Source organism: Haematobia irritans, chromosome 4 (genome assembly GCF_050003625.1).
Source record: "Haematobia irritans isolate KBUSLIRL chromosome 4, ASM5000362v1, whole genome shotgun sequence".
Classification (NCBI taxonomy): Eukaryota; Metazoa; Arthropoda; class Insecta; order Diptera; family Muscidae; genus Haematobia; species Haematobia irritans.
In genome coordinates this window covers 120735250-120751617 of record NC_134400.1, presented here as the reverse complement: position 1 = coordinate 120751617, position 16368 = coordinate 120735250, and the positions used below count along the sequence as shown (strand labels likewise).

General features: G+C 38.7%; 2 protein-coding genes and 1 long non-coding RNA gene across 3 annotated transcripts; 2 read left to right on the top strand and 1 right to left on the bottom strand.

The window, feature by feature from the left end:
• Positions 1–37: 37 nt before the first annotated feature.
• On the top strand, positions 38–499 carry LOC142233016 (uncharacterized). Its single transcript, XR_012721287.1, has 2 exons — positions 38–231; positions 299–499. It is a non-coding gene; the product is annotated as an uncharacterized LOC142233016 (long non-coding RNA).
• Positions 500–2214: 1715 nt separating this feature from the next.
• Positions 2215–12533, top strand: mle (dosage compensation regulator mle). The gene is made up of 5 exons (XM_075307671.1): positions 2215–2421; positions 2557–3064; positions 9155–9476; positions 9540–10766; positions 10858–12533. Exons 1-5 carry the CDS (start codon positions 2343–2345, stop codon positions 12433–12435), a joined length of 3714 nt encoding a protein of 1237 aa, XP_075163786.1. The 5' UTR covers positions 2215–2342; the 3' UTR covers positions 12436–12533.
• On the bottom strand, positions 12460–16226 carry LOC142236448 (NF-X1-type zinc finger protein NFXL1). The gene is made up of 9 exons (XM_075307672.1): positions 15802–16226; positions 14869–15740; positions 14690–14806; positions 14303–14434; positions 13879–14087; positions 13624–13819; positions 13351–13551; positions 13039–13293; positions 12460–12977 (listed from the first exon to the last, which is right to left on the bottom strand). Exons 1-9 carry the CDS (start codon positions 15956–15958, stop codon positions 12555–12557), a joined length of 2562 nt encoding a protein of 853 aa, XP_075163787.1. The 5' UTR covers positions 15959–16226; the 3' UTR covers positions 12460–12554.
• Between the last annotated feature and the right edge of the window lie 142 nt (positions 16227–16368).

The window sequence follows — 16368 nt, the reverse complement described above, 5'->3', positions numbered from 1 at the left end:
CATCGCTACCAAAGACTCGTAAATGTCACTACAACCATCCTACTGTGATGGGGGGCAGCATATCATAAAGTACAAAATGTACTTCATACATGTATTTTGCCATCACTACTTTTACAAAAGCCATTTTATTTTTTGTGAAACGCCAAGCGCAACCAGCTTGTTATATTTTATTTAAATAAAAACGAAAATAAAGTTCTGCAAACATAGATTTTACGCTTAAAATTGTGAAAGGTATATTGGTGAACAATTTTTGATTTTCCAAATGGAATAAAGTGATTGTTTTTCAAATATTTTATAGACACGCTGCCTCCATCGAATAAAAACACTGGCTAATAGACGCTGCAATATGTAACTCGCTACTTGTAACTCTACATCATCATTAATGCAAAAAATTATGTTAAATGTGATAGTGCTATAAATGTTATATTTTTAAGAATTTGTAAATGATTAATCAAATTAATAAATATCTAAACAAACGTGTTTTACTCGACCACAATGATTCTTTTACCACTATCTTAAAATGTGCTTTTTCTGATTTTTTGGAGGGTCTCTTATTGGCGTCGTTCTAAATTGATCTATAAAGGCACCTAATAATTGCACTCATGCGAAACCTTTTTGTAGTAACTTGGCGTGGTACAACTTCTCAATAGTGACGGCGCTTTTCCGACGAGTTTTTGATATCGTATATGATTGTTTTCGACGTACTGGGGATTCTCAGAAGCGCCCCCAAATTCAAAAAATGTTGGCAGGGTAGTGACTTCCTTAAAGTTTTATTTCATTTTTTATTTTCACTTACCTATTTTTATAAACTATTTGGTTATTTGTCTAAAATTTTCCATTTTTTAATTTCTTGCAATTCACCACGAACTTTGTTGCACAAATAAGTATTGAAACCCACATTGTTTTTTCGTTGCCTTTTAGGATAGTGTTTTGTCAAAGTTTTCTCATACCCTGCCAACATTTTTTGAATTTGGGGACTCTTTTGAGAATCCCCACTACGTCGAAAACAATCATATACGACATCAAAAACTCGTCGGAAAAGCGCCGTCACTATTGAGAAGTTGTACCACGCCAAGTTACTACAAAAATGTTTCGCATGAGTGCAATTATTAGGTGCCTTTATAGATCAATTTAGAACGACGCCAATAAGGGACCCTCCAAACAATCAGAAAAAGTGCATTTTAAGATAGTTGTAAAAGAATCATTGTGGTCGAGTAAAACACGTTTGTTTAGATATTTAATAATTTGATTAATTATTTACAAATTCTTAAAAATATAACATTTATACCACTATCACATCACATTTAACATAATTTTTTGCATTAATGATGAGGTAGAGTTACAAGTAGCGAGTTACATGTTGCAGCGTCTATCAGCCGGTGTTTTTATTCGATGGAGGCAGCGTGTCTGTAAAATATTTGAAAAACAATCACTTTATTCCATTTGGAAAATCAAAAATTGTTCACCAATATACCTTTCACAATTTTAAGCGTAAAATCTATGTTTTCAGAACTTTATTTTCGTTTTTATTTAAATAAAATATAACAAGCTGGTTGCGCTTGGCGTTTCACAAAAAATAAAATGGCTTTTGTAAAAGTAGTGATGGCAAAATACATGTATGAAGTACATTTTGTACTTTATGATATGCTGCCCCCATCACAGTAGGATGGTTGTAGTGACATTTACGAGTCTGTGATAGCGATGAAGATGAAATGGAACTTTGAAATGCTGGCAGGGATATTATCTTCAACACCTTTTCAAAAATTTCGTCAACATTTTGGCAAATTGGAAGTAATTCGCAAACAATTTGAAGATGTATTGAAGATGAGCTATTTCAAGTCAAGTTGAATTTATGTTGAAAATTATATTTACCCTCAAACTGAAAAGTTGTTGCATTTGAAAAACGCTCATCCTGTGTTTATTGAGGTCTGTTTTTTTCTTGAGAACGCGATTTTCTCAACCATTTCTCAACTTGAATCTTACCCTAATCCTTTGAAAAGGTGTTGAAATTTAGCATTTTTCAAACGTTTGTGTTTATTGGGAAGTGTAATATTATAAGAGAGCTTGAATCCTAACCTAATCCCTTACAAATATGTTTGAAAGCTCTTTGAATATGAATGCTTGTGTTTGTCGTATTCGGTGATATGGTAAAGGGAACGCTTTTGAATACGGTTGTATGAATGCGCTCCAACTGTATACAAGGAACGGTTCTGAATTTTCATTTCATTGTAGAGAATTTTTTCAAGCCGTTCCAACGGTAAATGCGGAGTGACTATCGTTAGAGTAACAATTGACTTTCCATATATTTTGCCATATAAAAAACTAATAATTAGATAGTAACAATGACCGATGTGAAGTCGTTTTTCCACGAGTGGTGTACCAAGAATAAAGTTGATCCGCAATATAGCGTGAGAGCTACCGGTAAGAAAAATCTAGATTTGTGCATTACATTATATTTCATGAAGCTTGTGTGCTGTGTATCAGTTTTTTTAATAAAGCCTTTGGTCTATAGTCCCACAAAAAAGTGTAATGTTACTAATTAACTTATGTTTCTAGGTCCCAAGCACAGACAGCGTTTTCTCTGTGAAGTACGTATCAATGGACTGCCATACGTCGCTGTTGGCAATTCCACTAATAAAAAGGATGCTGAACGCAATGCCTCCAGGGATTTTCTTAATTTCCTTGTACGCAGTGGCAAATTGAACCAAAATGATATACCGGCAGATGCTGGTATAGCGGCTGCACCATCTGCTGATGCCATTGGGGGTGGTTCTAGTGAAGATGGGGGTGGCATGAATAACCAAAGACGTGTTTTTGGTCAAAACTCTGGTCCTCAAGAGCTAGGTCAGGCCTATAGGCCCATCGATAATCGTCGAGACTATGATCCAATTAATCGAGCTCAAGAACAGCTAGATATGAAGGAGGCCGAATCGATCGATGTGAATGCAGCCATACATGGAAATTGGACAATAGAAAATGCGAAAGCGAAACTGCATCAATTCATGCAAATGAATAAGATTACGGCAGACTATAAGTATACACCAGTTGGTCCCGAGCATGCAAGGTAATGTTAGAGGTTATCATGTCATGTATCCAAGTAATTGTGAATTTAGTCATGTGCCGGATATACTAAATATCTATGTTTAAATTTTTTTCATTTTATTCGTTGCAATTTATCATAACGAGAACTGCGATAAATTTGTTGAAATTCCTTTTCACGGCCACTTTCATGTAGCTGGCTCTAACTTCTAGGTAACAGAAAGTAAATTCCAAATACCTTCTCTCCGGCTAGTTTTAACTGAAAAGTTTTCAGCATTTAAGCTCCAAACCTAACATAGAACATATAGGCAAGACATAGCACTTTTTCTCTATAGTTAGGTTAGGTTAGGTTAAAGTGGCAGCCCGAGTAAGATTCAGGCTCACTTAGACTATTCAGTCCATTGTGATACCACATTAACTAAAAGTACCTATTACATATGGGCACTTCTAGTTTTAACCGCTGAACCTTCTTGATTATTTTTCTTTGTTGAACCAACCAGATTGTTCCAAAAACATTAGCAGACTGCTTAAGTTAACGTTTTCCAGATCCGCCAGTAATCTGAAGCTATATGCTCCTAAAAGTTGCTTGCGCTTTACACAAAATGCAGGACACTCACACAAGAGGTGTTTAATTGATTCTTTTTCCTCCGCATCATGACAGCTCATACAATAGTCATTATACTTCGCGCCAATAGTTTTTGCAAAATCGCCTATCAGGCAGCGACCCGTTATAGCAGATATCAGGAGTGATATCTGACGTCTCGAGAACATTAGCATATCTAGTGTGCGGTTTAAGTTTAAATGGGGCCATATTTGCTTGGTGTCGTTACAACCCTTGCAATTCTCCCATCGAACATTTGCCATCATAACAGCCTCACGCAGCATGAGCTTGCAGGTAGCTAGGGGCATACCAACAAATTCTAGTTCCCCTGGAATATGTAATGTAGTCCCTACCTAGCCTTGCCAACTCATCCGCTTCGCAGTTCCCCGGTATGTTCCTATGGCCAGGCACCCATATTAGGTGAATATTGTACTGCTCAGCCATCTCATTGAGAGATTTGCAGCAGTCGATGGCCGTTTTCGAGTTGAGGAACACAGAGTCCAAGGATTTTATTGCAGGTTGACTGTCTGAGTATATATTAATGCCCACATTTTTTGGAACATTACTTCTCAGCCAATTCGCCACCTCTCTTATTGCTAATATTTCAGCCTGAAAAACACTACAGTGATTAGGTAATCTTTTCGCTATTCGAAGTTCCAGATCATTAGAATATACTCCGAACCCCACTTGTCCATCCAATTTGGAGCCATCAGTGTAGAAATCTATATATTCTTTATTCCCCGGGGTCTGTGTGCACCACGCCTCACTGTTGGGGATTAGAGTCTCAAACTTTTTGTCGAAAAGTGGACTCGCCAAAGTGTAATCCACTACGTTAGGCACATCTGGCATTATTTTGAGGACAGAACTGTGACCGTAACCTTTTTCCGACCACAGCGATAGTTCGCGCAACCGCACAGCCGTTGTTGCAGCTGACGTGTTTGACCAAAATGTCTAAAGGCAATAGATGCAGCATGACATTAAGGGAATTTGTTCCTGTCTTGCTGAATGCGCCTGAAATACACAAACACGCCATACGCTGAACTTTATCTAAACCAGTCGGTTTCTGAAGTGCCGGCCACCAGACTACAACACCATATAGCATTATAGGTCTTACCACTGCCGTGTATAGCCAATGCACAATTTTTGGTTTTAGTCCCCACTTTTTTTCCTATTGCCTTTTTGCACGAGTACAAAGCTACAGTTGCCTTTCTCGCCCTTTCTTCAATATTAAGCTTAAAGTTCAGCTTCCTGTCCAAAATAACGCCAAGGTATTTTGCACAATCAACAAAGGGAATTTCAATACCCCCTAAGGAAATAGGCCTAACCGTGGGAGTTTTGCGATCTTTGCAGTACATGACTAATTCTGTCTTTGCAGGATTTACCCCAAGACCATTGTCTTTCGCCCATTTCTCAGTCATCCGGAGGGCCCTCTGAATAATATCTCTGATTGTGGATGGGAATTTTCCCCTGACTGCCATAGCCACATCATCTGCGTATGCCACCACTTTTATCCTTTCTTTTTCTAGAGTAACCAGAAAGCAAAGAAGAGGTGATAGAACTCCTCCTTGGGGGGGAGTGCCTCTGTTCACATACCTTTGTATGTTTGCTTGTCCTAGTGTGGCTGAAATACGTCTCTTCATTAGCAGTTCGTCTAACAGCCTGAGTATACATGGATCAACATTCAGAGTTGTCAGTCCATTTAATATCGAGCTCGGATGGACATTATTGAACGCCCCTTCGATGTCTAGAAACGCCACGATTGTGTATTCTTTGACAGATAGTGAGCTTTCAATAAAGCTGACTAGTTCATGTAGTGCGGTCTCAGTAGACCTGCCCTTCGAGTATGCATGCTGTCGTTTCGAGAACAAACTTGAATCGATGCTAGTTCTAAGATAAATATCTATCATCCTCTCCAGAGTCTTAAGTAGGAATGAGGATAAGCTGATTGGTCGGAAATCCTTCGCCTTCGAGTGAGAGGCTTTTCCCGCTTTAGGTATGAAAACGACTTTTGTTTCCCTCCACTTTCCTGGGATATATGATAAGTTGATACATTCTTTATATATCACCGACAACCAGGGGATAATTTTGTCAGTTACAGCTTGTAACTCCGCCGGAGTAATTCCATCAGGTCCGGGGGATTTGAATGGTCCAAAGCTATTTAGCGCCCATCTTATTCTAGTTTCCGATACAATTTCCTCGACAGGAAACGACCGCTGAGCAACTGTGGCACCTCCAGTACATGGTTCAACCGTCTGATTTCCAGGAAAATGTGTGTCCAATAGTACCTCCAGCGTCTCCACACTGGACGTTGTCCAATTGCCCTCCGATGTTTTAATGAAACCTGGAGCGGAGTTGGTGGATGCTAGAACCTTCCGTAGTCTGGAAGCCTCGGACGTATTCTCAATACTGCTGCAGTAATCATTCCAAGAGTTATGCTGAGCCTTTCTCAGTTCTCGCTTGTATCCTCTCAGATTCTTCTTGTAAGCGTCCCAGTCCTCAGGGGCTCTGGTGGACTTTGCCTTGTTAAAGAGCTTCCTGCAGGATTTCCTCATATTACTTAATTCCTTAGACCACCATGGTGGTCGATGTTTCCCCCTTGGCTTTCCTCTAGGGCATGCAGCTTTCAGTGAGATGTTGAAGGCCTTAGTAATCCGCTCCACTGCGTGTTCGATATCTTGCACATTGCTCATATTTGTCTCTGTTATTTCCGGTATCATCATATTGAACCATTCCCTATACCTATTCCAGTCAGCTTTCCTAACATTTGGCGGAAATATGGTCTTGGTGATATGAACATCAAAGTTGAAACTGATGTAGCGATGATCTGAGAAGCTGTGTTCACTTAAAACCTGCCACTCAGATATCATTTCATTCAGTTCTTGCGAGGCCAAGGTGATGTCAAAAACCTCTTGCCTGTTTTTAGTGACAAAGGTTGGGGCATCTCCCTTGTTGCAAACTACCAGATTAGTACGCAAAATAAACTCTATTAGCGACTCTCCCCTTGCATTAGTATCACTACTTCCCCATATACTATGATGTGCATTCGCATCGCATCCCATAATGAGTTTCGTCTTTGTTTTCAGTGACTCCTCTACTAAGGTCTTAACGGCATATGGAGGCATCTCCCTGTCATGTCCCATGTAGACCGAAGATACCCAATATTTTCATTTGGCTATTTCTAAACTGGCAACGACAGTGTCTGTATTGCACATTGAAGGAAGCAGAAACAAGTTGAGCTCGTTTTTAGCAATTCTCTATAGTTTATTACATCTTTTTTTTTTTTTTTCAAAAAAGTTACATTTTTTTACCCGGTTCTGGATGTTAAAGGTTAGGTAAGGTGGCAGCCCAATGTATCAGGTTCACAACACTGGTTAATTTCTCTCTTATCACTGAGTGCTGCCCGACTCCATGTTAAGCTCAACGACACAGGGACCTCCTTTTTTATAGCCGAGTCCGAACAGCGTTCCACATTGCACTGAAACTACTTAGAGAAGCTTTAAGCCCTCAGAACGTCACCACCATTACTGATGTGGGATAATCCACCGCTGAAAAACTGTGTTCGGTCGAAGAAGGAATCTAACCCACGACCTTGTGTATGCAAGGCGGGCATGCTAACCATTGCCCCACGGTGGCTCCCGTGGTGGATGTTAAAATATGGACTCCTAAAGCATCGATAAAAATTTGTTAGTGGATTTCGAGGCTCCCATTTCAACACCTGCAATTTTTGGATCTTCAATAAATTACTTCTTCCAAACAATGTCTAATTTAATAACTGTTTCATATTAGTTTGGATATGGTTTCTTAATGAATCTCTTCGACATTTATGGCAAAATGAAATCTATTGCCCCTATGACAGTCCATCGAAGGAATTCATATAGTAAAAGTAGGAGTGAACTTTTCTTAAACTTTTTTGTATATGGAAAATATTTTGTGATTGGATTGGCCGAAAATGACTATGACATGAGAATATATAGGTCAATATATATGATTGTTCCCATCGTTCATATAAGGAGCCTTTATGATTCTCTAAACTGTCTTAAAAATTCATAATATAATCGAACGATTTAAATTCATGTTGGAGGATATATGAACAAAGTCAGTGCCGCAGCAGTGCAAATAATAAAATAATACCGAGGGCCGAAAAAATAAAAGTACTTTATTAATACTGGTACATCTATTTCGAGTCCTTCAAAGCCATTCCTACGGCCGCAGCACACATCTGCCAATTTTTTTTTTTAAAATCTCGTAACACCTGCTTAAGTGGATTTAAAGTCTTCAATAGACTCAAAACGGTTTCCTCAGAGCGGTGGATTTGGTTTGCTGAACAGGCAGAGGTCACACGGAACTAAATTAGACAAATACGTTGGTTAAAAACGTTTTGACAGAATTTTTGGCAAAAAAATTGCAAAAATTTATTATCTGAAGATTTATGCGGAAGTTTTTTAGTGAGAGGTTCCGAGGTTTAAGTCTGGGAATCGGTTTATATGGGCGCTATATATAACTATATATCGATACGATAAATTTTTGTATGGTTTTAAGACGGCATATTCTAACATCACATACCAAATTTAAACTTGATCGGATGAAATTTACTTCTCCAAGGGGCTCCGGAAGTCAAATCTGGTGATACGACCATTCTAGGGTCGAGGGTATAAAAATGGATTCCCGAGGGAAATATAAAGCAGTCCTGTCATATTTTGCCCACAGTAGTAATAGTTTTTAACATGATTCTTAGTTAGTATACGATTTATATAATTTTATTTTTTGTTTTCATTTTAAACACATGTTTTGTTCATGGAAAATGAACTCAGTATCCAGATTTACATAGGTACTGAGTTCTTCTTCTTAATAATTGTATCGATGTATGGTGCTTTGAAAACATATTTTTATTGAATGTAAACAGAACTAGATCACACTGTGAGAGTTTGGCCTTTAGTTCTGAGACTTGTATAGATATACAAGATATATGTGTCAGTGAACGTGTGGTTGTGAGAACAAATATCTAAAAACAAATCTACTAGGTTAATATGCAATGGCTTATATTCCTTCCAAGTTCATTGATAGTGATGCAAGTGTACAAAGGAAATACGCTCTCATAGTTCCATTCACCTACTTCACTTTAGTAGTGAGGAAGGTAAATGGAACGCCTCATTTGAGACAGAAGGAGAGTTGATAATATTTAATGTCCTACATTGAGAAGTCACTGTTATGAATTTGGAAATAATTGGAAGTATTATTCATTTGTGTTGCAGTCCGCATGTGCGAGTAACTATAGATATCATTTGTTCTCAAAACCACCATCACGCAAGGCAGTCAGTCAATAATGTGAAAGGGAAAGTAATTTTGCTTCTCTGAAATACCAAAGCCGTTTAAAGCACCATAATATCATTAAATGTGGGTGAGTATGAAATGCATTTTCAGTTCATATGACTTTTATTTTTAAAAAACAAAAGCGTTGTATAAAATAGCTTCAATAGGAAACAATCTTTTAATGGCTAATATTCAATTTTGTAGGAGCTTTATGGCGGAAATGCACATATATGTGAATCAGTTAAGACGAACAATTACGGCTCGCGAAACTGGTTCAAATAAGCAAACTGCCAGCAAATCATGTGCCCTTTCATTAGTTCGCCAACTCTATCATTTGGGAGTTATTGAGGCATATGCGGGTACTCTAAAACAAAGAAAAGATGATGAAGAGCTGGCACCCTATGCAGTAAATGTGGACCCTGAACTAGTTGGTAAAATCGAAGAAGTTGTGCGTGAATTGGATTTGCCCCAAGTCAACATAAACAACATTAAACCTGATCCGGAGACAAATGTCATCAGCTTACAAGTAAGTTGGGATTTCTTCTAATCCAAAAAAGTAGTTTTGTCTTAAAATCCATTTTTATCTTAGATTAATACGAACAAGGAAGTAAATCGACACAGAATGGATAACCAACAAATGGTTGCATCTATTGTTCCCTGGGCTCCACCACAACCAAATTGGAATGCTTGGAATGCGTGCAATATTGATGAAGGCTATTTGGCAACAGCATCCCTGGAAGATCTGTGCAATGATCTTGAAAACTCTGCCAAAGAAAAACGGGAATTCAATACGGAATATCAAAATTTTTTGGATTTTCGCCAAAAATTACCCATTTCTGCTATGCGAAATGAAATTATGGATGCTATAAATGAGAACTCTGTCGTCATTATTCGCGGTAACACTGGTTGTGGTAAAACAACCCAAATAGCACAATATATTCTAGAAGATTATATTTCTTCGGGTCAGGGAGCATTTTGTAACATTTACGTGACACAGCCTCGCCGTATATCAGCTATATCTGTAGCTGAACGTGTAGCCAATGAGTCTTGTGAGAATTTGGGTGAGTCAGTGGGATATTCAGTTCGTTTCGAGTCCGTTTTTCCAAGGCCCTATGGTTCGATTCTATTCTGCACGGTCGGTGTTTTGTTGCGTAAATTGGAAGCTGGCTTGCGAGGTATTTCTCACATCATTGTTGATGAAATTCACGAACGTGATGTCAACAGCGATTTCCTTTTGATTATACTTCGCGATATGGTTCACACTTACCCGGATTTACGTATTATTCTTATGTCTGCTACAATTGACACAACTTTGTTTTCGGAATACTTTGGAAATTGCCCCGTACTTGAGGTTCCCGGCCGTGCATATCCTGTGCAGCAATTCTTCCTCGAAGATTGTGTGGAAATGACTAAATTTGTACCACCTCCTGATTCTCGTAAGAGAAATAAAGAGAAAGATGATGAGGAAAATGCAATTTTAAAAGAGAATGGAGAGGATGCATCCGACCAAAATCTCAATAAAGTCGTTGATAATACGTACACACAGCAAACTAAAAATGCCATGGCCGCCCTTTCCGAGTCAGAATGTTCTTTTGAATTGATTGAAGCTTTGCTAGTGCATATTAAGTCAAAGAACATACCAGGAGCTATATTGGTTTTCTTGCCTGGTTGGAATCTAATCTTTGCTCTAATGAAATATTTGCAAAATTCCAATCAATTTGGCGGTCCACAGTACCGAATTCTTCCTTGTCACTCTCAAATTCCACGAGAGGATCAGCGTAAAGTTTTTGAGCCTGTACCAGATGGTGTAACAAAGGTAAGTGGATGATATCTCTTGGGAATGTCAGGAAATGAGGGAAACTGTTTTATTTGCATTGCCAATTTTATTATTTTTTATTTTGCAATAGATCATATTGTCTACAAACATCGCTGAGACCTCCATCACCATCGATGATATAGTTTTTGTCATCGATTTGTGCAAGGCTCGTATGAAGATGTTTACATCACACAACAATTTAACCAGTTATGCCACAGTTTGGGCCAGCCGAACCAATTTGGAACAACGTAAAGGTCGTGCTGGTCGAGTCCGACCTGGTTTCTGTTTCACTTTGTGTTCTAAGGCACGATACCAGGCTTTGGAAGAATATTTAACTCCTGAAATGTTCCGAACTCCACTGCACGAAATGGCGTTAACCATAAAACTACTGCGTTTAGGATCTATACATCAGTTCTTGTCAAAAGCCCTGGAACCACCACCATTGGATGCCGTTATTGAAGCCGAAGTTCTATTACGTGACATGCGTTGTTTAGACAATAATGACGAATTGACACCCTTGGGCCGAATTCTGGCCAGATTGCCAATTGAACCGAAATTGGGTAAAATGATGGTACTCAGTACAGTGTTTGGATGTGCCGATATCACAGCCACAATGGCATCTTATTCCAGTACATTTTCGGAAATATTTGCTTTGGAGTTGGGTCAAAGACGTTTACAAAATCACCAAAAAGCTCTTGGAGGAAATAAATGCTCTGATCATGTGGCCATGATTGTCGCCAAGCAAATGTGGGAGGCTGCTCGCCGTAAGGGGGAAGATGAAGAAGCTAGATTTTGCGAATGGAAGGGTTTGCAGCTATCCACCATGAGAGTTTTATCGGAAGCTAAAAATCAACTTTTAGACTTGTTGCAACAAGCTGGTTTCCCCGAAGAATGTATGATTACTTCGCACGTTAATGCCAATTCCGACGATCCCATTTTGGATGTTGCAGTTGGATTGTTATGCATTGGCTTGTATCCCAACATATGCTACCACAAGGAGAAACGAAAGGTCCTGACCACCGAGTCCAAAGCTGCGCTCATTCACAAGACCTCGGTAAACTGTAGTAATTTAGCCGTAACATTCCCATATCCATTCTTCATCTTCGGCGAGAAAATTCGCACGCGTGCTGTATCTTGCAAGCAGATGAGCATGGTTTCTCCACTACACCTATTGCTATTTGGAAGCCGGAAAATAGATTTGATTAAGGACAACATTGTGCGTGTTGATAATTGGCTTAATTTCAAAATGGATCCTCATGTGGCTTCACTTTTGGCCGCTCTCAAACCAGCGATTGAAGATCTAGTGACAAAGGCCTGCGATGACCCATCCGAAATTCTCAATATGAATGAAACAGAAGGCAAACTGGTGCAAGTCCTGAAAGAATTATCTATTATGACAGCCGGAGACTATCAAATACAGCGTGAAAAGGGTATTATGCCATTCCAGAGTCGTGGTCCACCGGGTGGTGGAAATGGTGGACCTAGCAAACGCGGACGGTTTGATGGAGGCAGTGGTGGTGGTTTTGGTGGCGGCTTTAGCGGCGGTTTTGGCGGTGGTAGCCGTGGTGGTTACGGTGGTGGTGGTGGCGGTCGTGGAGGTTATAATCGAGGAGGTGGCGGCCCAAATTGGAACCGTTTTGGAGGACGAGGAGGCGGACGTAGATTCTAGGCAACTAGCAAACCAAACATCAAATTCTCCAAAAATGTATGACTTTATTGAATATAGAACTTAATAAATTATGAACCTAACCGTTTTGGCTTCTATAATTTTTATATGTTATGTATATTTTAATGGTCTTCGTACAGAGCAAAGGCTATAGCTAATAATATGGTTGTCAAAATACCAGCGTATACACCAATAATTTTCCAATTTATGCGTTCTTTGGGTTTATTCTCAACTGTTTTACGTTCCTTCGGCTTGCGTTTATTAAACTTCTTTTCAAACTGTTCCACTTCTATGCGATTTCTTTCCTCTTCTTGTTTTCGCAGAAGTTCTTCTTCGAGTTTTTGAGCTAATTCCGCATTCTTTTTGGTTTCGCTACAAAGTTCATCACATTCCAGTTTAGTGACACCAGCACGGTGCTTTTCGCAGGAAACTTCGAGTTTCAAACGTTTACAAGTGCAAAAAATACGAACTTTTTTGCGACATGCATCAGGATAAGGGCAGGGGCCAGAGTGACATTTAGCAGCACAACGGTGACCACAAGGATACTGAAAATGATGAAAAATTATACAAATACAAGTACCAATAAAATGTAGATTGGAAATATACATTTTTCATGCACCTGTTACCGCAACTTTTCAAATTTTCCTGTTTCTCTAGCAATTCACTCTCACTTGCTTCGCTATTGTAATAATCACTACATTTGTAAACTATTGGCATCAGACCACAATGACATTTGGTTTTAATAGCCACACTGCATGGATTGCATGGAGGCAAATGACAGGGTCGTGGACATTGATGTGTACATCCTTCAGGACGACCGATTTCACAACCTCTATCACAATCTGCACATGTTGGTTGTTGCTATTGAGAAAAAGTGTTTGGTAATATATTATTTTCGTTAATATCCAACAATGTTACCTTCATATCTTTCAAGTCTGGCACACTATGACACACAAGATTACACTTATGATTTCCGCATTTTAATAATCGATTACATAAGCGTTGACAAGAGCTTGGTTTAGAATTCCAGCAGGGCCATTCTGCATTTTCGTGTCCACCAATACATGTTACCGAGACTTTTTGTTCACATCTGGGATGGGGCAAACACTTATATTCGAACTTTGGAAAAACATTGTATAAATTAGTAGAGACCTTTCAAATTTTACTTAGACCAGCCAAATTTTACTTTACCTGCTTGTTAGGCTCCCAAATACTTGCTGTATTCTTATTTGTCTTTTTAACTGCCTTTACGGCAGCATGACATTTTGCATTGCAAACATGACCACAGTTGGACACATCATTCATTAAGCCACAGGGTTGTGAACAAGCGGGACAGTCGTTTTTGTGACATCGATGTTTGTTATAATGATGGCATTTTGATGGAATCCTTTTAAAAAAATGGAGCTATTTATATCCTTAAAATTTGTATAGGACTATAATCATTACCTGCAAGGTTCCAAGCATAACACACGTGCCTTTCGTTCCCTGCCACACGGGACCGTTTTTTTACTTTTACCGCATCGACAATGAATTTGTGACTGCTGATGGCAAGGATAACAAGGACCTTTATGACAAATGGACTGGCACTTGTGCTTCCCGCACGATAAAGGTTTCCCACATATTTTATCACAAGGAGGACAGTTTTTATCACAACACTAAAAAATATTGGAATATTGTCTTGAGACTGGCATTTTCGAGTTTAAAATAACATTATTTTCGCAGTTACTTTTTTGATATAAATAAAAATATCAATGAAATCAACCATATTCCAGTCGTAAATCGAGTAAAATTATATGCTTTAAAATTAATTATTGTAATAAAGTAACCGCGAAAACTGCAATGCATAATCCATAGTAAATAACTTTGTTACCTTTCGATTGCAAGGATGCTTTTCACAATCTTTGGTCTGTTTGCATTTAGTTTCGCAAGTGAATTCTTTGGAACAGGGCAATTCTTTTTCATGCATTCCACAACGACATTTCTTCTTAATGATTACTAGACACTGGAGGGAATATACAGAATACAGAGGTTGGTAGAAAAATATTATTAAATTTCGGTGAATACATATGACGTGAAATCTCAGTATGGTAACCAATATTCCAACATCGTGCAACTATTCAAATTAATAATATTAATTGGGTGAAAGCACAGGCGAGTTTCAAAGTTTTCGACACACTTGATGGGAAATATAATTAGTTTGACGTCAGATAATTTTTTCAAGTATCTAAAAGGGGTCTTTATATACATTTCAACATACCGCATTACATTTTCCCTTATGGCATCGTTGAGTACAGGTATGCAATTGACATGGAAGTAGTTTTTGACAGGTATCTCCACATGTGTCAATAGATTCGCTACAAGGGCCGACTTTTTTCTATGACATAAAGATATAATGGAATAAATCAAGTTTTTAAAATGTGTCAATAGAACGCATACCGCTTTACCACAGGGACACGATCGCGGCATACCTAGGGGACAATCACCGCATTCACCTGAATGGCACACTTTCTTACAAACATGCAATCCACATGAGTAACTACGATTGCAGATATTTTTACAGTGCCACTCTAAGTCGTAACATTGCCTTTTCATTGTCTCTTTTCCACATACACAAGATTGTTCACTTGTCTTTTTGCACGGAGGACATTGACCAGGATTATGACAACTTTGTTGACAAACATGTTCTCCACACTTTAGGACTAGACCGCATTTCCTTTGACATTCCCATTGTTTGTCGATACATCTTACCGATTTCGGTGGCGATTTTCCACATTTGCATGAAGTATTAGCATATTGGGCACATGGCGGACAGGGTCCAGGATGGCAAAGCAGAGTACATTTATGGCCGCAATTAGGTTGTAAGGATTTACCGCATATTTCACCACATGAATGAGGAACTAGCCACGGCTGGGGATGCGGATTTTCTTCTCGACCGCAAAAACATTCGTACTTGGATGGTCTTTCTTCTGGTGTAAATTCTTTGCGGCATTGGGGACAACACCAATGAAGTGCTTTGAGTTTTTTAGGTGGGACGTATTCCCCCAAATGGTTATAATAACCTTGTTGGTCATTTTGGGTTTGGGCCTTAATTTGAGCCATACTATCATTGGCCCATCTCCGAATGCAATTCAAATGAAAAAAGCAGTAACAGTATCTACATGACCAGATAGCATCAACACGTTTTATGCTTCCAATACAGATGAGGCAAGTGGCTGCGCCGGAATGCAAAACGTTCTCCAAGAAACTGCTAGTTTTAGCCAATAGGCGATCATCAACTTTTCCCTTGTCATAATGTTTGTACAGGGAATCTATAGTAACATTTCAAATACATTAAATAAATCCCTGGGATGACAAATAACTCTTATGTACCTAAAATGGTTTTCTCATCCAATTCTTCTTCTTCCGAGGAGGACTCGTAATTCTCGACCATCTTTTTTGCAGCGTCTATATTCTTCGTTTGGATTTCATTAAACTTTTGCGTGGCATTGGAATTATGTTGTTGGTTTTTAGATTTTGCCGGTGCCATTGTGATTTCTTTGGACACGTTGATTATTAGACTCGGGTATAGTTTGTTTCTTAGTTTTGCGACAAAAGGTAAGTACTATGTTCGCTTTTCGAGTTGAAATTTTCGCGGTTACTTTAATAAAACAGTTCAATATGAAGCAGATAAATTAATTCAATTGATGCGCAGTTTCTTGTTCCCCTAGATTTCGCAAGACTTTACAGGAATATTTTGGTTTTAATTCATAATTTTGATTATTTTGAAAAGTAATCGCGAAAATAAAGTGATTTTCAACTCGAAAACCAAACATAGTACCCACCTAAAGTTAATAACATGGTAGAATAAGTTGGTACCATGACTGAATCATCTGTATCATTCCATTGACCATGCTCTGGCAGGGTACACTTGTAAGGTAGAAGTGTGCCCCTTTCATT